Genomic DNA, 27,948 nt, shown 5'->3' with positions numbered 1-27,948 from the left:
GCTCAGGAGGCTGAGATCTGAGGATCACGGTTCAAAGCCAACCAGGGCAGAAATGGCCATGAGACTCTTATCTCCAATAAACCACTCAGAAAACTGGAAGTGGCGCTGTGGCTCCAGTGGTACAGTGCTAGCCTTGAGCTGAAGAGCTGAGGGACAGTGCCAGAGTTCAAGCCTCATGACTGACAAAAAAAAAGTTACTTCATAAAATGTGCCAGTGAGACAATCTATGAATTACTATATTATTTTATTTAAGTGCTTATAAATATTAAAAATAATCAAATACATAATAACAAAAAGAATGCAACCAATCAAATGAAATGAGAAATGGGCAGATTAAATAGCAGATGGAGAATTATTGGAAATGAAAGCAAACCTGAAGAATTCACACAGAATGCTACAGAGAGAAACACAAGTAGAGAACAGGAAGCAGAGTTAGAAGACATCAGAGACAGAATGGCAAGGTCAAACACAATTCCTCAGGAATTCCAGAGGAAGAATATGGAGGATGAAACAGAAGCAACATAAAGAACAAAATGGCTAAGGATTCTTTTAGGATGGGAAATTCAAATCCTCTCAGTTTAAAGACATGCACTGTGTCAGCAGAATATATCAAATAATCCACCTTAAAAAAAGAAAATTGTGTTCTTTAGCAAAATATCGATAACTATAAGAAGATAAAATGTATCATATACAAGAATAACTATGATAGAATGTTCTCAGAAACATAAAATCCAGCACAGAAACTTACTATCAGAGAATAAGCATCATAGTTTAACCACAACACAAGTTAAAGTCAATTTTAAAAAATGTAATATTATAGCACTTTTACACAATTGAGCTTTTGAAAGATAACAGATATGTACAAGAAAGCAGAGAGGAAAATGATAAACAGATACAAGGAAATTAAATCAAATACATATAGAATATATATATATAATAGCTATGAGATACATATAGATAAATATATACATTAAGTATTTGCATAATAATACATTGAAACTTTTTGAGACAATCTCACTCAAAAGTAGTTCTCACTACAAAAGTAGTTCTCTGACAATAATAAGGAGAAAAACTATTTTGTCAAGTTTGGTCCTAAAAGAAAGGCACAAATAAGCAATATTATGAGTAAAATCAAGATGTGACAAGTGCAGTAGTTCTTAAGAGAAAATGTAATGAGCAACTTTATGTGGAAAAAAATTGCAATCTTCACTATCCTGGACATACTCCTAAAAAACATAACTTTCCAGGACCCAATTAAAATGAAAATAATGCTTGCCTATCTAGCAAGCACAAGACCTAGAGTTAAATCTAGTATTGGTTAAAAAAAAAAAAGAGAGAGAGAAAGACTACCCATAAAACTAAAACACAAAACAAGAGAAAAGAAAAAAGGTAAAATACAAGAAATAAGAAGAGAAAATAAATAACAGAAAATCCTCTAACAAAAACAACCCAAATTATAGGTCCACATAGTTTTACAACTCTGTTCCCAAATCAATAACTACAATATCTAAGGAACAAACAACTCTAGTCCTAATGAAGCCATATTCCCACCAAGAATTGGGAAGTAGATTCTGCCAACAAGGTTAAAAAAAAAAAAAAAAGGAAGGTTGGCTGCTGAATGCTGGTTATCACAGCGGCCATTCTGACCTCTTCATAGTAAGATCAGCCCTTTAGATAACTCTAGCTCCACTCCTGTTTTCTTATTGTTATCTCTCGGTCTGTCTATGTATCTATCTACTTATCTATCTATCATCTGTCTATTTTTGACATTTCAGACAGCCTGAATCCCAGGCTGGCCTAGAACTCCAGTTCCTTCTGCCTCAACCTCTCAAGTGCTGAGATTACAGGCAGGAAACAAAAGACAAGTTCAGGCTCTCCTGCTCTGCTGCTGTTGAGTGCTATATGCTGATCACATCAAAGAAATTGTAGACAAGATCGGTTAAGGTTGTTCAAGGCACAGAGTCATCCTCAGCCATTGATACCAAGCTCAGGTTCATGTGTCAAGCTGAAGCATCTCAATCTTAACTGGAAATTTTTCTACTACCAAAACTTGTTTTTCTTCCTTTTGTTCTTCCTGTGAACCCAGACATTAATCAGATTGGCAGAAAAGGCCAGCAGACAGGGCAATCTCTTTCTTAAATGTCATGAAAGAGACTCCTTCTAACTACTCCTCATCAATGAGTACAGATTGTAGATAACTGCACGAGCAATGTCTCGACAAGGCAAAGAGGATTAAGTGGCCCTGTGTCCTGACCAAATGGCCTTGGCACCAGGCCAGAAGTGGCCTGATAGGGTAGCCATTGAACCGTTAGTCTTCAATCAAGTCCTATATAAAATCTGCATTCGTGGTAGTTGCTCGGTGCCACCCAGAGATGTAATTAAGTAATATACTGTTCAATTACAACTCTCAACAGTGTAATTAAATTATAGTGCTCTTTGCAGACAGAATCACAGGGACTGCTGAGGAGGAATATTAGATCAAAGGTTAACATCTTACTGGAATTTGTAACAATGGTCATTTCTATTAGAAACAAATCATTATTGACACTGGACCTAGTCTTTAATCCTTCCCCATTCCCAGTGTTCTGATACAAAATCTGAACTATAGCTCTTAATAAAAATCCCAAGCAAAATCCCAGCAAATTACTTTGTGGTTATTGACATATCACTCCTGAAATTTTAATGGAGAGTGGGAGAATAAAAGACCCAGGGTGACTAACACAGTGTTGAAGGAAAATAACAAAACTCAAGGACTACAATAATGTGGTTTTAAGACTTGCTATAAACTACAGCAATCAACATAGTATGATTTTGCAAAAGAACAAATATATCAATGGAATCAAACAGAAAGCCTAGAAATAGAGCCTATAGTGAAATGATCAAAGGATCTTGGATACGGCAAATATAATGAGGAAAAGGCAGTATTCTCATTCATCTTACACAACCATCCAAGAGCTCTGCCACAGGCTTGGTCGTCTGTGGTCAGGACAGAAGCGGCGCAGAGTGCTGACTATCTCAGCCAGTCGGAGGTTATGACTGTAGCTCTTAATCCAAGTAAGCTCATAGGAGCTTCCAGAACAAGCTTTCTAAAAATATTGCTAAGATACTCACTCTCTGGATGGTTTCAGAGATCAGAGATTTTTAACCTAGAACAGAACATCCCATTCTGAAAAGCATAACATTAGTCATGACCTCTCGAAGGCCTTTCTGTTCATGTAAAAATTAACAGCCTGAGAGATGCATGCTAGACCATGTTACAGTACAACCTATACTCTGAGAAAGATGTGAGAGCTTCCCCACACCAGCTCCAAAACCTCCTTGAGTAATATGTATTTCTTCAAGGGGAAGAAAAAGTAACTGATTGAAAATGGGCAGTGTTGAGTATCCTGAGTAATTCCTGGAGTCTCCTCCAGCCTCGGTTCACACAATGGGGAGCTAAGTCTCAAAGAAGCATACCCCATCAGAAGGTAAGGCCGCTAAACTGTATCAGGTAAGGACAAAAAAAAATGACCTGTAACTTTTTGCAAAGATCTGTTTGTTCCTGTCAAAGAATTAATCACTCAAAACAGCCTAGTAGTCATCCTTCCAAAAGCAGCCACCATGTTGCTAGATCCTTTCTTGAAAAGGTTCCCTACTGTCTAATGAAAACATTAATACCAATCAGTTAAGTAAAAAGCCACTATGGCATACAGAACATTGCAAGTACTCACCAAGTCAATCAATACAATACTGCCTTGCCATCTCCTAAATGCACTGGATACCTGCTGGAGAAGTGAGCATCCATTGATTTATTGGGCAAAATCTGTTGGATTTTGAGTGTCTGCTTGGCTGTGACAAACTGTGATGCACTCTGAAAAGTGAACAATAGAATCCATCTCACTGTACCCAAACTGCCTCACAAGTGGCATCCAAATTGTGACAAGAAATCTACAAACGCATGTGGTACATACATTCTGTCTCCACAGACCCTTAAAGAGTCTCACTAGATATCAAGACTTCTACAGGTTTATATATTAAAAGAATGAGAGGGGGGAAGGAGAAGAGAAAGGAGGTAGGGAGAGAGAGTATATGGCACAAGGTTATTTAGAAAAATCAATCTAACAAAGGGGTTCTGTCTATGGGATAAACAAACAAACAAATGGTAAAGTGAGAGATCATGTGTGAGATGCAGAGGTTCAGAGTCCAGCCGCTGTGATCCCAGGCCTACCTGCAATGATCCCGTCCATCTGCTCCAGGGCAGCTTCCAGTGCATGACTCGCGTCAGAAGTCATAGCTTCTTTTGTCTACTTTGTCTCCTCCTCCTATTACTGAAAATCAAATACAGGACAAAGAAAAATTACCAAAGTTCCACATTATGCACCTAAGATCACAACATGATTTAGGTCCATCATCATATAATGATGGCCAGGTGAGATGGTACATGCATATAATTCCCACAGTTCAGAGGCTGAGGCAGGAAGAGATCTCAAGTTAGAGGCCAGCATGGGTTACACAGGAAGGCCCTTATCTCAAAGAGTGAAAAATCCTAGTAGCTGTTGTATAGGTTCTGACATCTCTGGCCTCTGCCTCCTGTATGAGTATTCCTTTTCCTTTCGACACACAATTCCACTAACTTCTGTGATGAAGAGTCACCAGGGCTTTCCAGTCATCTGTTGCCACTGGACGCAATTCCTATACTTTCACATGCTGATGGTCCCAGACTCTGGAGGGTCTGATCACCATTATGTAAAGTTCAGTGGAGCTGAGAGCCAAATGCAACTGCTCATTGTGTGGGCTGAGGCATGGCTCAGCTGTCTTACAGTTGTGTTTGCTCTATCCAGGAAGGCAATAGGCACAATGATGGGGGAGGGGGGGAAATGGGGTCCTAGGAACTTTCTAGCTCTACTCTATACTATTCAGAGTTCAGAATCCTTCCTAATCTCTCAAGGTTGAGAAATATCTCCAAGGATCCTTGCCTAATATTGATCATCCCTTCCATGATACATGTCACTAGTGGTAGGAAAGTACCTGTCTCACCTTGGGACAACTGATTCCATCTCTGGATAATTCTGTCTCTTACAAGACCTCAGTTAAGCTGCCCCGTTACTGCCTTGTCTACTTTCCATCTCCTCACTGGACAACAGGGAGGGTTCTAAGAAGAGATTTAGCTCATGGCTATAAAATGGGAGCAGGAGTCAGTGTTCACTAATTAACAAAACCTACATGTGCTCTGAAAAACAGAGGCATGGCTCTCATACCCAAGCATGGCACAGGCCAGGAAACAGATGGTTCTGAGGGTCTCTGCTCACTTTCCACGTGAAATTGGACTTTTTAAGGGAAGAGAGGAGAGCAAACATCTCACAAGAGTGACTTGAGACTAAGAACTAAGCCAGACTGTACCAGACAAGAGCAATTAAATTCCAACACTATTGTTAGTCACAGACTAAATCTAGACCTGGCTCTGTCATTTATTATGTATGGTCTTTGAGCCTCAGTTTCCTCATTTATAAGAGGAAGATAACTGCATCTAACTTTCAGGAGGTGGTGTTATGATTAATAGGTCATTGTGGTTTTATAGAAAGCATGAAGTTCATTCCCTTGCAGATAGTAGGTGCTTGCTCATAGTATGTGTTTTATTTTGGTGGTACTAGGGTTTAAACTTATGGCTTTGTTCTTCTGCCACTTGAGCCACACCCCTAGCCCTTTTTGCTTTAGGTTATTATTTTTTTTAGATAGGATCTTGTCCAGGATCAACACTGTTATTCAGGATCACTTTAATCTTCCTATCTATATTTACCTTCCCCCTTCCCTGAACCACAGATGTGAACCTCCACATCTGGCTTATCTGTTGAGATTGGTGGGGGGGGGGGGAGGGAAAGGGTGTTGTCACAAACCTTTTCCAGAGGCTGGTTTTGAAGCATAATCTTCCTAATCTCTGCCTCCTACATAGTTGGGATCAACACGCATAAAGGTCTGAGTTGTTGTTGTTTAAGTAAGTAAATAACCTTGGAACATTATTTTGCCAAGAGTAGCTCACTAGATGAAACTTCAAACTGAAATAAGGTAGGTTGGGGGGAGAGAGAATACAGAGAAGGTTGAATCCCAGGGAGGAGATGAACGTGGCAAAAATAAGAGAAGTAACTGCAAGTGTGAGAGGGAGGCGGTGATTCATGGGAACAAAGGCCAAGGAAGACCAGAAACAAAGACCTTCAGCCCCAGGGACTATGAACCACTGAACAGATAACTTCAAGGAATAAAAAAAAAATGGGAGCTTGCAGAGGGCACCATGGCCTTGCTGGCACCTCAGAATCCAAGCAGGAATCAAACATGGCTGAAACAAACTTCCGGGAGGTAAGAACGAATAGCCAAGACTGCTCCAAAGCATGGCAATCTTGGGATATGAAGGGAAGTCAGCCTGGCTCAGGGCATAGGAAGAGGTCACAAAGGGGAAGTACCAGAAACAGGGCAAAGTCAACAAATTCCCACTTGTTCTGGCAGAAATACTTCCCTTTAAAAACTTCCCAGTGCCCTAGAGAGGAAACCCAAAAACCTGTGATGCCTGAAATTGGTACTGCAGAGTCTGGCCAGGTCATGCTCGCGCCATATTGCCATGGCCCTCACACTTGCACAGCCCTGGCCTCCTGTCTGCTCCCCATACATTCCAAGACTATTGGGTCCTCTGCACCTTCATACTGTCCATCCCCTCTACCCCTAGGCTCACTCCCCTGCATCCTGCATGGCCAACTGATTCATATCCTTCAGGTCTCAGCTCCAAGGTGTCTTTTCATCAAGCCCTCCCCCTGAACACCTCTCATCTAAAGCAGAACAATTCCAAAGAAACTAATCCATATAATTTTTTTTTTTTTGCTCTCAGCACTCTGTATCCACAGAAGCAAGGAGACGCTGTCTGACCTTTTCACCTCAGTGCCTAGAGGAGTATCTGGCACAAAGAAGTTTATGAATAAACATATAGACAGTCAACATCCTATGAACTTCTGCTGTGCTGCGTCATGGGAGATAAGGATAAGCCAGAACTAGTCCCTGTTCCCATGGCCTGCAAAATATAGTAGAGAAACAAAGCTATGAACAAATAACTATGACACGCTCTGAGGTGTGCTGATAGATGCAGTTTCCCTGAATCTTGAAGGACAAGGAGGAGCTTTCTCAGAAGCATGCTGTTCCAGGCAGAGAGAATGCTGCAGGAAAGACAGGAAACCATGTATGGGCAGGATGTAGTTGCTTATGGTCAAAATGGTGGATGAGATTTATACGGGAGCACCCATCCTCTCAAAATGAGTCAACACCTCAATTAATGGGAGCCTCTGATAGGAATGTGACAAAAAGATTTTATTTTTAAAGAAAGATAACACATTTCAACCTTCTAGGTCCACTGAGGAATTATGATTGGCCCCAGTTGAGGGCTTAAGCCATGGTAAAAAAAAAAAAAAAAAAAAAAAGAGTGGGGAATTAGGAGAGGACAAACCCTAAAGTCCTCTGATATGTCCTGCTACAATAAAAGGGTCTTAGAAGAACATGGGCTCTCTGCCAGTGATGAGCTTGTACTTGGCAAACAACAAGCTGGGTGGACTCGTGGGAGCTGGCCTGATGTGAAACATGAGTCAAAGGTGTATTCTCATTATGACTCAGGAGCTGGGCCAGAGAGACTGGGGAACCTGCTCTGGGCAGGACTGATGGGTCCTCAGACCTGCTGGGTCTGAGGCAAAGGCAGGATATTTGGGTAAGAATAGTGCCAGATATTAGGCCTTTGCCTCCTCTGTAAGCCCAGGCAATCACAAGGTCACTAGCCATTCCCCTTTGGAAGGCAGCTAATAGCCATTTATTTCTCCTTATCTAGGTTAGACTTTCCATCACCAAAGAATGCATGATGATGGGGTAAATCCTGGCCCTCAAGAAGGAAGGGGTATAAACAACAACCCCTTCCCAACTCTATTTCAGCTATTTCATAATACCTCTGACATCAAATATATGGACTTTTTCTATGCCAAGCAGTTCTTTAATTCTCTGGACATCAACTGGGTCGCCTACAATTCAGTTCTGACCCAATGTAGCTCGAGTTAGCATCAGATCCCACAAGTTGACAGCTCAGTTGCACAGGGCTAGCTCTATTACAGATGCCCGTCAAAAGTTGCTCCCCTGCACCCACTTCTGACTGCCTTAGCTACAAAGCAGGGGTTTCTATACCCTTTCCTTGGATTTGGTAATTCGGTAGAATGGCTCATAAAATGAAGACACATATTACTTACTGCTTTATTTAAAGAATCCAGCTTAGGAACAGCAAAATGGAAGAGAACAGGGAACAGGGTAGTGAAGAATTCAAGGAAATTCTACGCCTTCTCCATGACTTTACCAACTTTTCCTAAGTCCATTCTTTTTCTGTTGAGGTTCCATTAGATACGCAAGATTGATTAAAGTACTGCTCATTGACTCACTGGGGACTGAACCTAGTCATGAGCCTTTTCCCCTCCCCAAAATGATGAGGAGCAAAGTGAAGGATTAGAGTTTGGACTGAAAAGTCTAATTCCTAATCACATGATTGGTTCCTCAGATGACCTACTTTCTAGAGTCACCTCATTAGCATATATTCTGATATGACTGAAAAGAGCTGATTATACATTGCACAAATTTCTTTTTTACCACTATGTAATGGTTTTAGGAGCCCTACACTAGGAACTAGCAAAAGCACCAAGTATATTATTTCTTTTTTTTTATTGTGAAAATACTGTACAGAGGGGTTACAATTACATGGGCAAGATAATGGGTACATTTCTTATCAAGCATTGTAGCCTCTTCCTTTGTTTCCCCTTCCCATCCAAGTATATTATTTCTTACTACATCACAAGTCTCAGAAGCAAGTGTGCACTGTGTCTTCCAGGTCTGTTTTCCCCACAAGTATACTAGCAACTCCCTCAGGAGCTGGGCTTATCAGAGATATGGGGCTAAAGGTTCATAGTGCTCTAGAGGCAACAGGTCAGGAGGCCTCCCTAGTGAAAAGTAAGATGAAGAAGTGGGAGAGTATATAAAAGAAGCAACATAAGGATACAGGTGGACCTGTTGCAACAATGAGAAGTACAAGTTGTCATGTGGAAAATGAGCTTTACAACGCTGGTGTGTGGGGGGGGAGGATTGGGGGGGTGGGGGGGAGGCTGGGAAGGGATGTGAAGGGTAAACAAAGGAGGAGGCTGCAATGCTTGATAAGAAATGTACGCAGGGCTGGGAAGGTGGCTCAGTGGTAGAGCGCTTGCCTTGCATGCTCGAGGCCCTGGGTTCGATTCCTCAGCACCACATAAGCAAAAAGAAAAAAGCCAGAAGTGGCGCTGTGGCTCAAGTGGTAGAGCGCTAGCCTTGAGCTGAAGAGCTGAGGGACAGCACCCAGGCCCAGAGTTCAGGCCCCACGACCGGACCCAAAAAAAAAAAAAAAAAAAAAGAAAAAAGAAATGTACGCATTATCCTGCCCATGTAATTGTAACCCCTCTGTACAGTATGTTCACAAAAAATAAAATAAAATGAAAAAAAAAGAAGCAACAGACCAAACAGGATGGGAAAGAGCTAAATTCAAGCCTAAATACAAAGGTGACCTGGAAGTACATAGAGGGAAGTAGAACTTATCTCATTTTACCAACCAGTTGTGGGGAAAATAATTTTCGAGAAGGGCTCAGCCATTCTATAGTGGCTATTCAAGGGCCTGATACAGCACAGAAAACAGGCTGCAATGGAGACTCAGTCCAGGAAGGAAAGCAGGCCCAGAGGAAAAGTTGGCTATAAATATGTTCAGTACATCAACAGTGGTTATATGAGGCACAGTAGCTCTCACTACCTCTGAACTCTGAACACAATTCTGCATTTGGTCCAGGTGAGCAGGCATGTTTGTGCTACCAAGAAATGAGCACATCCCTGGTCCCAAAGCAAAGGCAGCTGTTTAAGGAAAGATATGAAGCTGGATGCTGGTGGCTCACAACTGTAATCCTAGCTACTCAAGAGGCTGAGATCTGAGGACTGCAGTTCAAAGCCTGCCCAAGCAGGTAAATCTGTGAGACCCTATCTCCAATTAACCTGTGACTCAGGGTGGTAGAGCACTAGTTTTGAGCAGAAAAGCTCAGGGATACTGTCCAGGCTGAGTTCAAGCCCCATGACAAAGAAAGAAAAAGAAAGAAAGAAAGAAAGAAAGAAAGAAAGAAAGAAAGAAAGAAAGAAAGAAAGAAAGAAAGAAAGAAAGAAAGAAAGAAAGAAAGAAAGAAAGAAAGAAAGAAAGAAAGAAGGAAGGAAGGAAGGAAGGAGGGAGGGAAGGAAGGAGGGAAGGGAGGGAAGGAAGGAAGGGAGGGAGGGAGGGAAGGAGGGAGGGAGGAGAGAGAAAGAGAGAAAGAGAAAGAGTGAGAGATAAAGAAAGAGAAAGAGAAAGTGAAAGATAAAGAAAGAAAAAGAGAGTAAGAGAACGAGAGAGAAAGAAAGAGGGTGGGAGGAAGGAAGGGAGAGAGAGAAAGAAAAAAGAGAAAGAAAGAGAGAGAAAGAGGAGAGAGAGAAAGAGAGATAAAAAGAAAAAATAAGAAAAAGTATGGTCCATTTGTCCTTCATCCCTTCCTTCCCTTTGTGGAAGCTGTCATTTTCCTATTAGTGACAGCAACTAAACCTGCAACTCCAGCTAAGGGAAGATTTTACCTTACTCTTTATTACTACTTAGGGAGAAAATGACCCATAAAATTAGCCAATGAGAAGAGAAGTCATACTTGAAAGGTTAGTGTGTATTGATGGATGCTAGACACATGGACTGGACTAGACTACACAAAAGCCAATTTAGCACCTTGAAGCTGACTAGGGTACAAGATGGAGAAACAGACTGGGAATAGTACCCCTGGTTCCTAATGATCTCTGTGCTTTAGTAATGGCCAAGCCTAAACTGAGATCTGTCTCTTCAGCATCTGCACTCAACAACTCTACAGAGAAAGCAAGGCTGCAGGAGGAAACGCAATAAAAGAGTTTCATTATTACCTTACAACAGAGAGTCATCTGATGCTTCCCTTTTCTTCAAAAGACCAGGAAATGAGGAACAGTGTCATCTTAATAAACTGAAGTGTTTTCCTCATACTTTACAAATCTCCTATAAACCATGGTTGCTTTTAAATGGTTATTTTAAAAAAACACCATTTACTATCCCTAAACTTGGGAAATCGCCTCTAAAAGGATATGAGACTTATCTCTTTGAAAGAGGAAGAAAGAACTAGAAGCCATTCAAGCTTTGAGGAGGAAGAGAGAAATGAAGGAAACTGAGCAGTGACTAAATTGAAATGATAGCTATACTGATCAATAACACCCAAGAATATAAGTCAGATTGAAACTTGGCCTCTGCTGCATGTTGACTGTGAGACTTGAACGACCCTAAGCCACAACTGTGTTACCGATAAAATCAGTATAAAACCAGTCTCATTGTTATGAGTGCAAGTAAACAAAAGAAACCTCAAGTAAATATAGCAGATTGTTTCCAGACGTCTAATTTAGCTGCCCACTGAAACAACAATAAAAGAATTTACTTGGAAAAACATAAAACCAGGACGACGTGGGATGGGAGACACGGGAGCTGGGAGGGTTACAGCTATGAAGCAAGCATCAAAGGTCAGCCAGCCCTAAAGCCTAAAGCTCAGAAAGACAGAGCAGTATGAAGCTGACATATGCATCTGAAGCTCTTACAACATTTACATAACTGGTGAAAAATTTAGTTCAGTGATAAGAAAGCCGAGAAAATAACAAAACTTCATAGAAACCAAAATGCCAGAGTAATCATCGTCCTTATGGTGAAATGCCACAGGACGTCCTCACCAAAATGGCCCTGGCAGATGGAAAAATGCATGGGTTATGAGGGCAGGGCCTCAGCTTCCAGGTTCCAAAGAACTGTTATACAGTAATGACGGCCAAAAGTAAATGGGTTAGCAGAATATGCTACTAGAATATGTTTTCTAGAAATACTGATAAACACACAAAAAGAATCTTACGTGATTCTATCTGAGGAAAAGCAATCAAGATACATAGGTGGGAAGATGGCTATTTAACAAATCATGTATAATTATTTGACTTTTAAAGTGTGTGGCTTTTAGTAGGGATGGAAATTAAAACACCTAGAGCTGGTGATGTTGTTTACTGTTGGAGCATTTCCCTATTCCCTGGCATTTCCCTCAAGGCCCTAGGTTTGATACCTAGCACTGGGGAGGAAGGGGGCAATCAAATACATCTGGTGTTCCTGGAACGGTACCAAAATTTAATTAACTTATGCTTCATTCACTTCAACAGTTACCCTATATCTGTTATACCCTCTACCTGTATCTTTGTGTGTATCTCTTAAGTATTCTAATAAGGGCTTATCTAACATTATCTCACTTAATCCCTACATACCAGTTGGGAATTTCAGATTACAAGCATTGTGATATGACCTGACTTACCTTTAAAAGTATTACTCAGGCTGCTGCTTAAAACACGGACTGCAAAGCCAGATGCCAATGGCTCATGCCTATAATCCTAGCTACTCAGAAGGCTGAGATTGGAGAATCATAGTTTGAAGCCAGCCCAGGCAGGAAAGTCCATAAGAACTCTTATCTCCAACTTTCTCCGCCTTCCTCCCACCCTCCCCCCACACACAAAAGAAGCTGAAAGCTGGGGCTCTGGCTCAAGTGGTAGAGTGCTAACTTTGAGAGAGAGAAAAAAGAAGCTCAGGGACAGGGCTTTGAGTTTAAGCCCTAGTACCCCCTCTCCCCTGCACATAAATATAGACTTCAAGGACACAACTGTGAACACATGAAAGCCAGGCAAGAGATGAAGGTAGTTTAGACCAAAATGATAGATGTTCTAATTTCTGATCTATGTGAAGCGTAGAATACCCCAACCTGCAGCCATTAGAGAGAAGACTGAGGAGGAACAGAAGTAAAAAGTGGTACCTGGGACAAATGATGCACTTCAGGTAGATAATGCAGCCAGGTGTTCTCAGTAAGACCTAGTAAGATCAGGCAGCGTCTCCTCCCCAGACTCTTGCAAATAATGATCTCATTTGCTTCTTCACCCTTGCTCGTCCCTGTATTACCTCACTAGGACTATAATACCCATCTAACTGGTTGCCTCCCTCCAAGCAACCTTCTCAACTCAGTCTGCACTAAAAGACTGACCCATCAGCTCAGCAATCATCAAACTTGGTGTTCATTGCAATCACCTAGAGAGTCAGTTACAAAGCAACAAACAGCTTCATAAACAGAAGTGGGCTGTCCTTTTTAGATGACTGACCTCCTCAGGTAGTTCTGCTACTGACTAAAGGAGGAAAGAAAAACCTTCTCTAGAAACTCTTCTGCCTAGAAGTCTCTAGGGTTTACCATAAGCCACACACTTCCAACATACAAACTCAGTCTGAGTTCGACTTTAGCCTTTATCATACACCTTGGCAGAAGTCAGCCCCATCCAAACCAAATGTCCCAGCTATTAAGTCAACTGGATGTCCTGGTTGCTTTCCTGTGTAATACCCAGGCCAACAGCTTTCCTGCTCTGCTAAGCTCCCATCTTCCTATCAAGCCAACACTTCCAGAAAACCTAAATGTGATCACCATATCTCTTTTATTCTGTAGAAGAGATGACAGAGTCTGTACCTAGCCATCTCCTCTGCAGCCTGACCATATGTCTGGGTCTCTGGAAGATTCCCCTAGAGATGTATTTATAGATTTGTTGGTAAAAATAAACCAATCCATTGTCAGAAGGAACTAAAAGGTAGGATATAAGACAGTGAGTGCTGGTGTTTCCCATTCCCACACTTGACACCCACATCCCTCTCCATATCCTCACTGGGGCCCCAAGATCATTTCTCCAAATGCTCCTCTTCCTGCCTCAGGAATACCATGATTGTCACCAAGCCAGAAACCTAGGAACCACCTCTTGGTCTTCCCTTCTCTCACCCACATTCAGTGGGAGGAGTGGCCAGTCACCAGATCTAGGGAAGTCTCCTTCTTCACCCCTCTCAGAACTGTCCCCTTGTCACTCCCATTAGAATGACTGTAGTGTCTTCTGCCTCCAGTGTCACCCCCCTCCCTACTCCTCCCCTCAGTGTCCACACACCTGCCAGAAAGATGAAGCTACTTCCTAAATCTTACCAAGGAATTTTATAAGATCTCACAGCTTCCTATCACTAAAGATATGAAGGGAAGTCTAGGCCACCACAGACCATGTAGTGATGAATAAGAGTTGTGAATCTGAAATCAGACTGAATTTGGAACCATATTTTTTCCCTTTACCAGCTATGTCTATGATGAATTCTTTAATCCCACTTAGCCTCATCTTCCCCATTTGTGAGGGTTTGGTAAAAGTACCTATATGATGGGACTGAGTTCATAGCTACATAAGTTATAGTTCTCCTGGCCATACCTGGCTCTTGCCCTGAGTAACAGCCAAACTCCGGTTGCCTGCCTGCTTCTAATCTAAGGATATACCTCAGCATGTAATGTTTCAGCCCAAGATCTTCATTCCCCTTGCTCAACATCTACTCTTCTTTCAAAACCCAATTCCGGCACCATCTTCTTCCAGGACCCTTTCCCATCCTCCAGATGGCAATGACTGCCAGTCCAGAGGACTGGCCACATTACATGTGCCAACTCCTTGGCTCAAGGGTCAGCCCCACAAAGGCAAAGCCATGGGCTCTGACCCTGGAGCTCAGCTCACAAGAGCTGAAGGGATGAACAGAACCAAACAATTGCCTGGAAGAGACAGCAGGAAGCTGACAGGACTAAATTCTTCTCTCTATGATCCTGTGAAACAAGTCATCTACAACATACAATGGTGCAACAGGCATAAAATAAACATCCCCATGTCAAAAGGGAGGGATGGAAGGAGGAAGAAGTCTGCAGTAGAAAGGCTCTCAAGGCCAAGTCATCCCCATCCAAGGCCTTAGGACTGGAATGAGGTCCTTCATATTCCTGAGGTCAAGACTCACAAGACAAGGAGCAGCATAGCACATCTAACATGTAAAGACAGAGACAGTTTGAGCAACTGCAAAGCCCAGACATGTCATAACACAAGGACAAACCACAGGCATTACCTTCTCTCATGACAGGAGTAGACACAACTAACATCCAGTCACAATACAGACAGCAAGGCAGGCCAGCGATCAGGAAGCTGAGAGATTTGCTATCAACCTTGCTGAATGCCTTCAGTGGATATCTGCAACCAGTAAGTATAGAGGGGTGGAGCTTTGGTTCCTTCTGTCAGCTAACAGCAGCAACTTAAGTTGAACAGGAAAGAGTAAGAGAATGCCACTGAAAATTTCACTGTCTCCACCTAACCAGCATATCATAGAAGTTAACTAATTGTAACTCCTAATAACAAATACTATTTAAGGATTTATAGCATCAAAAGTGTTTTTCACACGCACAAGCTACAGTTCCCACCTACACATCCCATATCAGGCCAATCTGATCAGTGAGTCAGTTGCCAGGGGTGGGAGATCCAGCTGAAAGGGCTCCAAGCCTAGGCACAGGCTGACAGTGCTGGATGACAGCAGAGTCACCCACCACCGACAACCTCAGTCTCGCTGAGAATTGTTTTCTCTAATACACCAGGCTAGTGACTTGTATTCAGTGGTCATTCCTGGCTACTCCCAAGAGGAGTGGGCAAATCCCAGGAAATCCCTAAGAACATTTATTCTGCAGCCCAGCCCTACCAAGCACACTAGACAGATTTCCTTTGGCTTTCTGTACCTTCCATTTAAAACTCAGCCCGGTACCCATCACATGTCCTTGCCCCACCGCCAGCCTTCTTTGGCGCAGTCCAACCCAGATGCTTCCACTTAAGCACTTACCCAAACAACCAAGCCCTTCTCACCAAACCACAGCCCATGACCCCAAGAAACTTTTCCAATACCATGCAGCCAAAGCAGGGCAGTCACAAAGCTGAACACTGTCCTCTAAAGAGAGTATGGGGCACCAAGACCTCACCTTCAGGTGTCATAGGCCAGACCTCTAGTCTCTGTCCCACAGACTCAGGAACAGAAGTGACATGTCTATTCTACTTGAAATGACAAGCTGCTTAAGAGAAACACCACCCCCAAAGGCATGAGCATGAGACATCGTGGTAAGCTGAGCCCAGCCCACAAGGAGGAGCCCAGGGCCTGGCCAGGAAACGGGTGAGTGCGAGATTCAGACAGCTCACACGCAGACAGCACATCTGACCTATTTGGACACTCAGCTGCTGACATTGTTCCCTTTAGTGTCTGTTTAATGTTTTCAAATTCCTGTTTCATGCTCCTGATAGGTCACATCCTTCCCCTCCCTCACTAAACAGGTCTCCTTCTCCCACTTCAAGGGCCAAAAAAAGAGGCTAAAGCAATCCTGGCAGTGAAGGTCACAGCCTTTACTTTTGGTTTGAGCAGATTTCAAGGCAATGCAGGCACTCCAACAAGGAGATAGATTCAGGATAAGATCAACAAGCGGGAATGGCAGTGGGAAGTGAGGACAGGATGTTGGCTTTTGGAAAGAGATGGGGGAGCCAGGAAACATCCAGTGAACAGAGCATCACCAACCCCCCACACCGTGGGTCTGCCCCTTCATGCAGTGAGACAAGTTTATGTTCTCATAGGAGCGGGGTCCACTGTAACCCATTAGAGAACTTGGAGTCAAAGCTTCATTTCTTTCCTTCTTAAAAGCCTCAGAAAGAACAGATCTGAGAAGTTACGTAAGGGAGAACGTAGCTTCTGAGGCTGACATGTGAAGGATCACACACAGCGAACAATTCACTTGAAGAGTTAGCAACCTGTCCCCATCGTCCTGAGTGTTCACAGTGCATCAAAATGATACCAAATTACTTCAAGGCCTGAGTAATTTCCACCTGCCTGTAAACACCCTGCCTCTGGAGGTTCACAGCAGGCCTCCTGCTTACAAGGAGTAAAGAGACTTTGTCTTCCTTATCTCATTTGTGCAGGATATATTACAATTATCAGTTGTGTTTTACAAAGAGGTAGCTCCTTGGCCAGAGAGTGGCAGCAGGTGAAACTGGGCTCGGCTTGGGAAGACTCTTTCACCTCCTCTCACCCTTGAACTTGGCCTGTGTCCACCAGGCAGTGGCACCACTGGAAGAATCACCTGGAAGGCCCTTGTTCTCAGCAAAAGTGTGAAAGGATGGAATGACGCTTTTCAGTGGATCTCACTTTATTTCTCTGGATTCCCCTTACCTCCTCTTTAAGTATCAGCCGACTATGTCTGGCAGCCTTCCCCCTCTCTGCTGCCTACCTCAAAGGGTCCCTGCCGGCTTCCCACACTTCAACTCTGCTTTCCCCATCCCCTTATTCTCTGCCCAATGTGGAAACCTCTCTACCTCCATGCCCAAAGCATGTCAGTTGGTCAGCACACTGAGTCCTTAGCCCCAAACTACCTTTCTCCATCCATGGCCCAGCTCACACCTAGTCTACTCCTTGGCGTGTTCTGTTTCTTTGGTCACACTGCCCTCACTCACCCTCTACCAGGATCATGTATCTCTTCTTCCCAGTCACCCAAGCATCCAATCTCTAATCTCATGTTTGCTTCCTGACACACTCCCCTCGGTGAACTACCATGCATCTTTGATATGCAATGAAACCTCTCCATTCCCCTTTCCTCCACTCCACACTTCCCCCTGGTCCTGCCCCCATCCCTCTGGCCCTCTAGTCTATCATCCCTGGGATCCATCCTCTCAATTATGCATCTTGAGCTGATTTTGCATCTTTTCATCTCCTTTTTCTCAAGCCACAAAAACATTAAAGCCTGACACCCCATGTCACCCTACACCCCAGTTATTATGTCCTGTTTCTCCTAGGCTTTGTAGCCTACTGCAGCCACTGAAGTGAGATTTCCACCTGTATACATGCAGCCCACAAGGGAGAACAGGGATGCTGCCCTCTCTCCGCTTCAGCTGTGGGCTCCCATTCTTATTTAATGGAAAGGCAGCCTAAGCTGGAGTTAAAGGCACAAGCTGAAGCTAGACTGCCTGAGTGTGGGCTCTGATTAGGATACTTACCATGTGTCCTACAGCAAGAGATATAACCTCGAATCCTTTGTTTATTGGTAAGGGGGCAGCAATATCTACCTGAAAGGTGGGTGTGTTCAATGTCTTAATAGAGCAAAGCACTTAGCCTAAGTCAATCGGAGTCAGCAGGATTGCTTTTGTTGGCATCCCATCAGAGAGGTATTGGCTGCCATTGTCATTTGGGTCAAAGCACTCTCTGGGCTCCTCCTTGGGCTATGTACCCTGCATTCATCTGTAACCTGTCCCCTGTCCCCTCCCTCACCTTCAGGTCTCCAGGGCTCTCTTTGCAGAGTTGCTTTGGCCAGCCTGTGTGCAGGTATTGAGAACCTGAGCACAGCATGGCCTCCTCTTACCAAAGTCTAATCTCATGAGTTGATATAAAAATTATACCTGTTGCCCCAGATTCATTAAAAGCTGTCATTTACAGTACCAGGACAGAAATAATTATATGTATTGGGCATATCTATCTTCACTAGTATAAGAAATACAACACAGAAATAAATTTATCTGAAAAGTAACTTTGAACAATGAAAACTACCCTACACAGCTAGTCTTGAAAGCAACCACAGTTTTTACCTGATCCTTCTCTCCTTGCCTCTCAGAAATTTACTTTTACAAAAAGAAATTATTTTTTCCTCTATGTTGTTATAGGTACTCAAGTTGAGTACTATGCCCTATGATCTCCATTTTCATGAGGAATAGCTCAGGTCCACAAAAGAGGCATAGAGAACCCATACCCTAGAGTACTGAAGAGTACTGAATATCAGGCTGCAAGTTTCCTAACCAATCCCTCCTAATCATGTTGTATGTAATGGATCATCCCAAATCACAATTAACTTTGAAGAGATAAAGCATAGGATCTCAAATATGAGGGAGTGAGACCAAAGATTTATTCCACAGTGTAATGGAAAAGGTCTGTGAAGACACTTCTGAGGTCCCCAAATATGTAGCTCATTACTGAGAGGAACTTTTAGGATCAAAGTGTAAGGTAAATTAAATGTTTAAGTTTAACATGGAGCCAATAAACAGAACACCACTGGATGACCCATTGTAACAATGAGATGTACAAGACACTATGTAGAAAATGAACTTTATAACTTTGGGGGGTGGGGAGGGAGAAGTTGGGGAGGTAGGGGAAAAACAAGGGAGGAAGTAACAACACTCAATAGAAAATGTACTCATAACCTTATGTAACTGTAACCCCCTCTGTACAGTATTTCTACAATAAAAAATATATACCAAAAAGAGAAAAAAAAGCTGTCATTTATTAGGCGTTCTCTCTCCCTTCCACTGAACTAAGCATTTATGCATATATGTGTGTATATCACATATCTTGCTAATTGTTAAGTATTATATCCAAATTTCGCAGACAACAGTGGAACCGGAAGTGATTAACCAATTTCTCTAAATCACATATCCAGAAAGCAGTAGCAACAAGATTTGGGTCCAGGCAGTCTGCTGCTACAGTTACACAGCACTTCTTCACCAAGCCTCAACCTTCCCCACCATATTCTGACTCCCTCATCCTCTAGTCATACATAGAAGAGCATTTTTCTTACATCATGCCAGTCCCTTTAATCTAAAGGCTTTCTCCCAGTCTTTGTCCATAAAAACTTATTTTTCAATACCCATATTTCTAGATCCTGCACAAAAGCAGTCCTACTCTACCCAAACGAATCACTGCTGATATTCACACATGCACTCAAATCTTCATTTAATTTCTGTTTCATGTTGTCATAGAGACATCCAATGGGAGGACATTGGTAGTTAAGTGTCTTATTAGTGGAACCACAACATGTGAGCTTGACTCCCTCTTTCTCTCCTGACAAAGGAAGAGACTATTGCCATCTAGCTCTCCCTTCCTTCAGCTAAAGGATGATGCACTGATGACCCTGTGGGCCACTTTCTCTAAACACCTTTATTTAGCTATAAAACTGATATCTTTGTATCCCTCTGATATGTGGTCTTAGTTTTCAACTATTGCCAACTTACATGGTATGAGCAATTACCATATCCCAAACCAAGTGAGGCCACTCAGTGAAGGACAATGCAACAGTTCCCATAGAAGTGTTATTCTGCATAGCATACTTGTGACCTTCTCTAAGGGTAAAAGTACTCTCACTAGCTAGTGGGCTCCATCCCAGGCAGGCCTGCTGCACCTTCCTTTCAAATGGTGGTGTCTAAGAGTTCAGGCCCCGTCAGCAACCTATAATTGGCACTGTAATTCACTTTCCTACATACGGATGCCAAGAAGGTGGTCTGGAAGAAAAGGCATTGTGTTGTAGCCACTGGACAATGCCTGCCAAAGTGAATTAGTTCTAGTGCCTGGCTTATAGATGAGCCTTGTCAGAAAGGTCAGTGTGAATCAGGCTTTAGGTAACCTGCATAATGAACAGAAAACAGAAAACGGGGATATCATCTCACAAACTTCCCTCCCAGTAGTCCTTATCTACTTTCTTTCCCCTCTCCAATCTACCTCATGACAAACAAACTCTTACCCCACTGACTAACCCTAATAAATAATACCAGCAAGTGGAGACTGTTGAAGTAGAGTGACAATCAAGCATATTCATTATACTCTTCCTCACAATTCTGTGTATACTGGAATTTTTTCCAATAACAGAAACTTTAAAAGAATAGCTAGGTATAGTGGATGTAACCCCAGTACATGGGAGGCAGAGATAGGAGGATCAAGAGTTCAAGGCCAGGCTGGGCTACATGGCAAAACCCTGTTTCAAAAGCAAACAAACAAACAAAAAACATGTTTAAAAGAAAAACCTGCTTCCCAAGGTTCTGAAATTTCCAAGCAAGGGGGAGGAAGTGGTGACAGTGAGCAGGATTCCACCTTCTCTTTCTCAGCAGAACTGAGATTTGAACTAAATTCCTGATGACTCATATGGCGCTCTTTCTACAGTGCCATTCAGACACTCTGAATAGGCTCTAACATCTGATCAAACTTTCCTCATAGCTCAAACATTTCTCCATGGCTCATCATCTCTCAGCTAGGTTGCAAAAGCTGTCTCCTCTAGGAGTCCTATCTCCAGCCAACTCCCCTTTAGTCCATCCCTCCCAGTACAACACAAGATGTTCCATAAATCTCAGGTCATGCCTCCTCTGCTCCCAACCCCTGCATGGCTGGGTCTTCACTACTGGCAGGGGGATCAAAAGCTACATTATTCAGCTCATTCAAAGTCTGTTAGTACAATTCACCTTCTAGTTACATTTTCACTAACCAGACTGAATAACCTTCTACCCTCTAAATATAGAAAAGCTATAGAGTATGACAGGGAGAGGTACATAAAAGCTTGCCTGTTTTCTCTGCCTTTCTTCCTGAGGATGCTTTTATCCATCTATTCTTTCAAAATCCTAACCATTCTAAGGCCTTATCCAAATGCATCACATCCAAGAGACCTTTCCAGCCACCAAGGACATCAGTCCCAGTAGAAGCTCCTAGTCTTTTCTCTTTTTGAAGATGAGGCCCCTTTTAATCATCAGAATTGTTTGTGCTAATCTTAAGAATGAAATATTTTATATTTTTTCTCAATGTGTCTCTCTGTTTAAATTGAGCACTTCTTGAGGGTAAGGAGTATATTCTACTTACCTTTCTATCCTCAGAGCTCAGCAAAGAACCTGAAGAATATGGGTAAGTCATTTATTAAATATTTGCATATCTTTGGAAAGAGAGAGAAGGTGCATGTGGCTGTCTTGGCATTCTGAAATAAAGATTACTTCTCCATTTTTGAGGCCTTCTACTCAAAAAATAAAGGCAAGTATACCATAAGGGGAATTTGTCCATACTTGGGCTTGGCGTGAGCATTAAATAATGGATGCAGACAGACCAACCAGAGCAGAGGATGGAACTTCCCTGACAGATGATAAAACCAGGCTTTTCTTCTCATTCCTTTATTTTAAAATGCTAAGCAACAAGCAAACACAGGTCTGAATTGGCAAGCTTTTGAGTATTCTGGGTCTCATGTTTAACTTTAGCTTACAAGAAGCCACCTCCTACAAGGCTTTCTAGCTTCCCACAGGGGATCAGGCTCCAGAATCTGGCAGGCTTTAGTCAAACACTAATTGAATTAATTAAAATGTATGCTGTATTTCCAACCGTCATGTCAACATTTATTGAACAGTTTAATTTTGAGTCAACAAAATGGCTCTTCTTTTACATTAAAAAAAAAAAAAGAACTGGGTACATTGGCACATGCTTATAGTCACAGCTACTTATAAGGCTACAGCCAGAGGAACGCTTGAGTACAGTATTTCTGGACTAGCCTGGGCAATATAGTGAGATCACAGCTGGGAAAAAATCACACACACACACACACACACACACACACACACACACACACACACACACACAGAGGAACCAACACTGAGTACAGTATTTCTGGACTAGCCTGGGCAATATAGTGAGATCATAGCTGGGAAAAAAAATCACACACACACACACACACACACACACACACACACACACACAGAGAGGAACCAACACATTTTCTCAAAGACCAGCCTGTGTACATTGTCAGCAACTTGGCTCCTACCTCTGTCAGAAGATAAGGAGGTGTCTCCTGAAGGTCTGGGCTAGAAAAAGGGATTAGCAGCTCTGTCTTAATGGAGCACGCAGAGCCACATAGGAGGCAGATGAAGACACTGTACAAAATACACATTGCAGGAAAACAGCTTGGCCCCCAGCCTTTTCTGGGTGAGCCATGAAACAAGGCCTGTCAAGCTTCCTCTATCACTGGGTCTACTTCGTTCTTAGCTTTGTAGGACAGCAGTGAGTTCCTGTCTGTCCTTTACCAAGACACTGAACCTTGTTCACTAAGGCTCTTAGAAGCATTCTATAATAGGTTAAATTGTGTCTCCCCAAATTTTTTTTAAATTGAAGTCCTTTAGTAAGTCCTCAGTACTTTAGAATGTGGCCATATTTGGAAACAGGATAATTTTTAAAGGTAGGGCTCATCATTAGATTAGAAGGAAACCTAAGCCAATATAACTGGTGTTCTTATAATAATAGATTAGGACAGGCATGGATGGTCACAAAGGGAAGACATGTGAAGACACAGGAAGAAGATGCCTATCTATAAGCCGAGAGGCCTCACAAGAAATCAACTCTGTCAGTGCTAGATCTTGGATTTTTGGTCGCCAAAATTATGAGAAAATGAATTTCTACCATTTGATCCCCCTGTTCTGTAGTACTTTGTTTTGGAAGCTTTGTAAATTCATACAGACCCTCATCTGATCTTGGATACAGGAATAGGTATGGGGGTCGGGGTGGGGTGTGTGGGGGGACTATCTTTTCTCCAGAGCTATTGATTTCTAATCTGACCCACCAGTGTTGCTCTTTCTCCCAGCACAAGGGAGACTGATGCCTCTTTTTTGTTTTTACAATAGCCAGGTAAAAGCAGGTGATCTCATCTTTTTACCTGTATTCTTTGTAAGCCCATTCTCATTTGAATCATTCCTGGGGAGCAAGGCTAGACATTAGGATGTTAAGATAAGAAAAACCTAAGACCACACAAATGACCAGTGATCAAGCTTCATTCAAGAACCCAAGAGCTCGGAGCAATGTCTGCTTTTCTTTTTGTTGTTGTTGTTGTTGATGGTGGTGGTGATGGTGGTGGTGGTGGTCATGGGACTTGAATTCTGGGCCTGGGCGCTGTCCCTGAGCTCTTCAGCTCAAGGCAAGGACTCTACCACTTGAGCCACAGTGCCACTTCTGGTTTTCTGGTGGCTAATTGGAGAGAAGAGTCTCACAGACTTTCCTGCCCAGGTTGGCTTTGAACCTCGATCCTCAGATCTCAGCCTCCTGTTTAGCTAGGATTACAGGCCTGAGCCACCGGTGCCTGGCTTGTCTGCTTTTCTTTAAACCACTCACCACTCCAGATTATGGGGACAGGGGAGAGTGGACAGGGCTTATTATTCCCTAACCTCAGCTTATCAATCACAGACCCTTGTCACTCAGATCATCTCCCTGCTCCAGAGCTCTGAAGCCAGAGGGTGGTTTAGGGACTTTCCCAAGACAATGACCCAGAAATCCCCCAGTGTTACACATGATGCCATAAACCAAAGACAAGCCTTGCGGTAGCAGTACTGTGCAAGGTTATCCCCTCCCCGGGTGCTAAAGACATATTGCTCCTGAAAGCTTCTCAGGTCTCAAGGGAGTATAAATGTCTAAAAATATTCTGGGAGTTTTTAATCCATTCTTCTTTACCTTTATTTCAATAGAGCCTTTATTCCCCAACAGAAGGTACCCTAAAATGTCCTCAGCCTCAAAGGAAGTAGTGAAAGGTATAGAGGCTAGCATGACTCAACAGGTCCTAAAAATACTACTTCTCACTCCAACCCAGTCCTGAACCTTCTCAGGCCCCTTTCTTACCAAGTACATGGAGGATATTTCTCCCAAAGAGTAAGAGGAACCAGATACAGCAGAAGGAGTCCAGGCTGGGTCTGTTTGGGGTTGCAGTAACAAAAATTACATAAACTGAGTTCCTGTCTGTCCTTCACCAAGAACAATTGAACAGTTCGTGTAGGTAGCTTATAAACAAGTTTATTTCTCTTAGTTCAGGAGGTTGGGATATCTAAAATCAAAGCTCTGATAGGTATCTGATAAATGTCTCATGAGAACCCCTGTCTCATTATATGCCTTATTAGCTCTGAGCTATGTCCTCACATGATAGAAAAGACTAGGTCGCTCCCTCAGGCCTGCTTTATTAGGGGACTAATCTCATTCAAAAGGTTCCACTCTCAGGACCTAATCATCTCCCCAAATCCCTACTTCATTATACCAACACTTTGCAGGTTAAGATTTCAACAGATGAATTAATAGGGAAGTCAGAGGCCTACTTATTTTTTAACCTCAAGTAATATACATTATCCTCTCAGGTTATATATCACAGAAATATTATACTTGCTTCACACAGGGCTGGCCAGAGATAGAAGACTGAACAGATCAACCAGCTCAGTACTTACCCTAGAAATGTGCAACACCCTGTCTCTCCCTACCCAGAGTCTTGTCCCTAGTTGTGCAACCACAGAAGATGGATTTGGCAAAGACTCCTCATCACAGCCTAAATATTAGAATTAGCAAAAACATTATCATGTTTGAGACACAGCCAAATCTTTTGTGATCATCCCCAACACAGGCAAACCCTGGAGATACAAGAGTTTAAACATAGCGCACATGTTCAAGTTTTCTGGGTATTCTTAGAAGTACTTCATGGAAAGACAGCAAGGGCATCAGACCTTCCAGAGCTAGAAGTCTCCTACAGCACACATGCTCACTCTTACAGCTCCCTGGAGCCTTCCTCAGCTTCTTCCCCAGAGTCTTACCAGCTAGCCCTTCTTAGTGAGCAGGCCAAGTTTATGATGCTCAGGGGAGGCAACAAAGTCACAACTGGGGAAATGCATCAGAGGCCTCCATCATTGAGGCTAAACCTGAAGTTGAGCTGTTTGGGGTAGAGAGAAGAAGAGCCAAGTCCTGACCACATTCATGGCTGGCTTTTTAGCCTTGGAATAACAGATCCTCTGTCCTATTCACTGTTATCAAGAGTGCCCACACTAAATCCAGAGATGGCTTTGAGAAAAGTCAAGTTGTACCAGTGTCCCTATTATTGTTCTTCTAGGATACTGCAAGTCAAGCTGGACAACAGGTAATTAATTACTCCTGGAGTTACTTAGGGAAAGTTCCCACAATGTGTGTTAGTGATGTAATGGCATGTGTTTCTCAAGTAGTTTATAGAATCCTTCTCATGAACACCATTTCTCATTCGATTGTCACGATCTAAAATTTTCTGTTAAATACAAGTACAGGTGACATTTGATAACTGAATTTCTGACACGAGAGGATCATTTAACAGGTCTATTTTTTTATTTTATTTTTTGTTCCTTATTAGTTGGTAGGATGTGACTGGACTTTATCCTCCTGAAGTGTACTGCTAGCATGAGATCTGAATCACAGCAGCCCAGACACTACTTCACCTTCCCACTCTGAATAGTCAACATCTCTACTTTTCTTTCCTTTTGTGTGCTCATCCCAGGGCTTAGACTCAGGGCCTAGGGACTATTCCTGAACTTTTGTGCCCAAGGCTAGCCCTCTAACTACTTGAGCCTCTGGTTCTACTTGTGGCTTTCTGATAGTTAGCTGAAGATAAGAGTCATGTGGACTTTCCTGATTGGGCTGGATTCACACTCTGATCCTGAGATCACAGCTTCCTGGGTAGATAAGATTGCAGGTGTGACTACCAGCACCTGGTTCTCAGTGGTTTTTATTGCCTCTCTAGCAGATGTTCTAAAACTCTCTCTGTGCTGAGAGAAAGGTTCCCATTAAGAATTCTGGGGGCTGGGAAGGTGGCTCAGTGGTAGAGCCTTGCATGCCTGAGGCCCTGGGTTCGATTCCTCAGCACCACATAAGCACAAAAGAAAAAACCCAGAAGTGGCGCTGTGACTCAAGTGGTAGAGCGCTAGCCTTGAGCTGAAGAGCTGAGGGACAGCGCCCAGGCCCAGAGTTCAGGCCCCATGACTGGACCCAAAAAAAAAAAAAAAGAATTCTGGGAGCAGGCAGGTCTATTCTGAGGACAAAAGCAAGGTATTGCCTGCAGGGATGGATCTAGGTTCTGAGCTCCAAGAATATCAGACTGAACACAGGATGGGACCCACTACAAACCTGCTCAGCAATAAATGACTGTCTGGTTCTACAAGATACAGGATAGCAAAGTTCCTCGAATTGAGAAGGCAGCTCCCACCAACACCCACCTGCTCACAGCCTGAACATGCCATCCATGGAGACAATGCTGTCTTTTCATGTAGGTATCCTAGCACCCACTCTATACCCCAGCATGGTCAGGCTCTCAGCTAATGCTCACTGAGCTGTGTCAGCCCCTCCTCTCCACCCCCACAGTCCCACCTTGGCTACTGCCCAGCTTTCTCTGACTCTCATCCCTCATCACACCCTTCCAACCCAGTCTTGAGTAATACTCACACACATCCTTAAGGACTGAAACCTTGAGCTCCCAAACAGTTGAAGATGTTATAAAGTGACTGCTTACTAGTGAAAAAGTAGCTAAAGCTGAGACGCTTTTGGTATAAATGATAGAATCCCAAGGTTACTTTGTCCCATTCTAATACTGTTTCAGGAAGGAATTTAGCTAAGAAAGCAGAAATTACCCCCCGATAACAGACAGGGGTTGATAGTTTCTATGATTCCATGAAAAAGTGGGGCTAGATGTTCCAGTTGTGCTGGAATGGATGTCCACTTGCCTTCTAAAGTTAAAGTGGTCTAACACATGCTGGCTGCCTTCCTACTTCACTATGATGTTTTAAAAGTCTTCCATATAATGGTCACTGCATAATCTCAACTCTAAAGGCAAAATAAGAGTGTGGGGCATACTAGTTCAGGATCAGGTAGACTGGACATTGGTGTAATTCAGCTACTTGTCACCTAGAAACCTTGGGAAAAGTATGTACCTTTTAGAGTCTGTTTCCTACTTAGCTAAAACCCTGAAAGAATGATGAATGACTAAAACAAGACTGTTTCATGTTTAAGGCATGGTGAGTCCATTTCTAGTGCTCTATTTGAACTCACTGACCTCTCTGTTCCAAGCAACCTGCTGGCTACTTTCCATACAGAGTGCTCTGTTTTTGAGTGAGGGGTACCTTCCACGTTCCATCTAGGCAGGGGGCATATCTTAGTTCATGTGCCCACCTTTATAATTCTCAGAACAGAAGATGGTCTGAAAATTATTTAGTGACTGAGCCTAGTATAAGTCTGGAATACTTAGGAATTATGTTCTTCCTAGGATCCAAAAATGTTAGGAATGTTCCCAGACCCTGTGAGCCAAAGTTCTGACTTTGGGGCTTCTAGGCTCCCTCCCCACCACCCAGATGCCCCTTAGCATCCACATCACTTAACCACAGCACTTTCCATCTCTCCATCCA

The 27,948-nt window shown here is 42.9% G+C and overlaps 1 protein-coding gene across 5 annotated transcripts in view; it reads right to left on the bottom strand.

Annotated features, from left to right (window-relative positions):
- Positions 1-27,948, bottom strand: part of Ppfibp2 (PPFIA binding protein 2) — a 136,957-nt gene that overhangs the window by 99,012 nt on the left and 9,997 nt on the right. For all 5 annotated transcript variants that reach the window (XM_070035225.1, XM_070035224.1, XM_070035228.1 and 2 more), the window contains exon 2: positions 4,208-4,307. In XM_070035225.1, the coding sequence (XP_069891326.1) occupies positions 4,208-4,271 (64 nt within the window). In that variant the 5' untranslated portion in view covers positions 4,272-4,307. The remainder of the gene's footprint in view (positions 1-4,207; positions 4,308-27,948) is intronic.

Source organism: Dipodomys merriami, unplaced genomic scaffold (assembly GCF_024711535.1).
Source record: "Dipodomys merriami isolate MVZ:Mamm:240054 unplaced genomic scaffold, mDipMer1.0.p SCAF_25, whole genome shotgun sequence".
In the NCBI taxonomy this organism is placed as follows: Eukaryota; Metazoa; Chordata; class Mammalia; order Rodentia; family Heteromyidae; genus Dipodomys; species Dipodomys merriami.
Note: the sequence above shows the minus strand (reverse complement) of the source record. Positions and strands in the feature narration are given on the sequence as shown.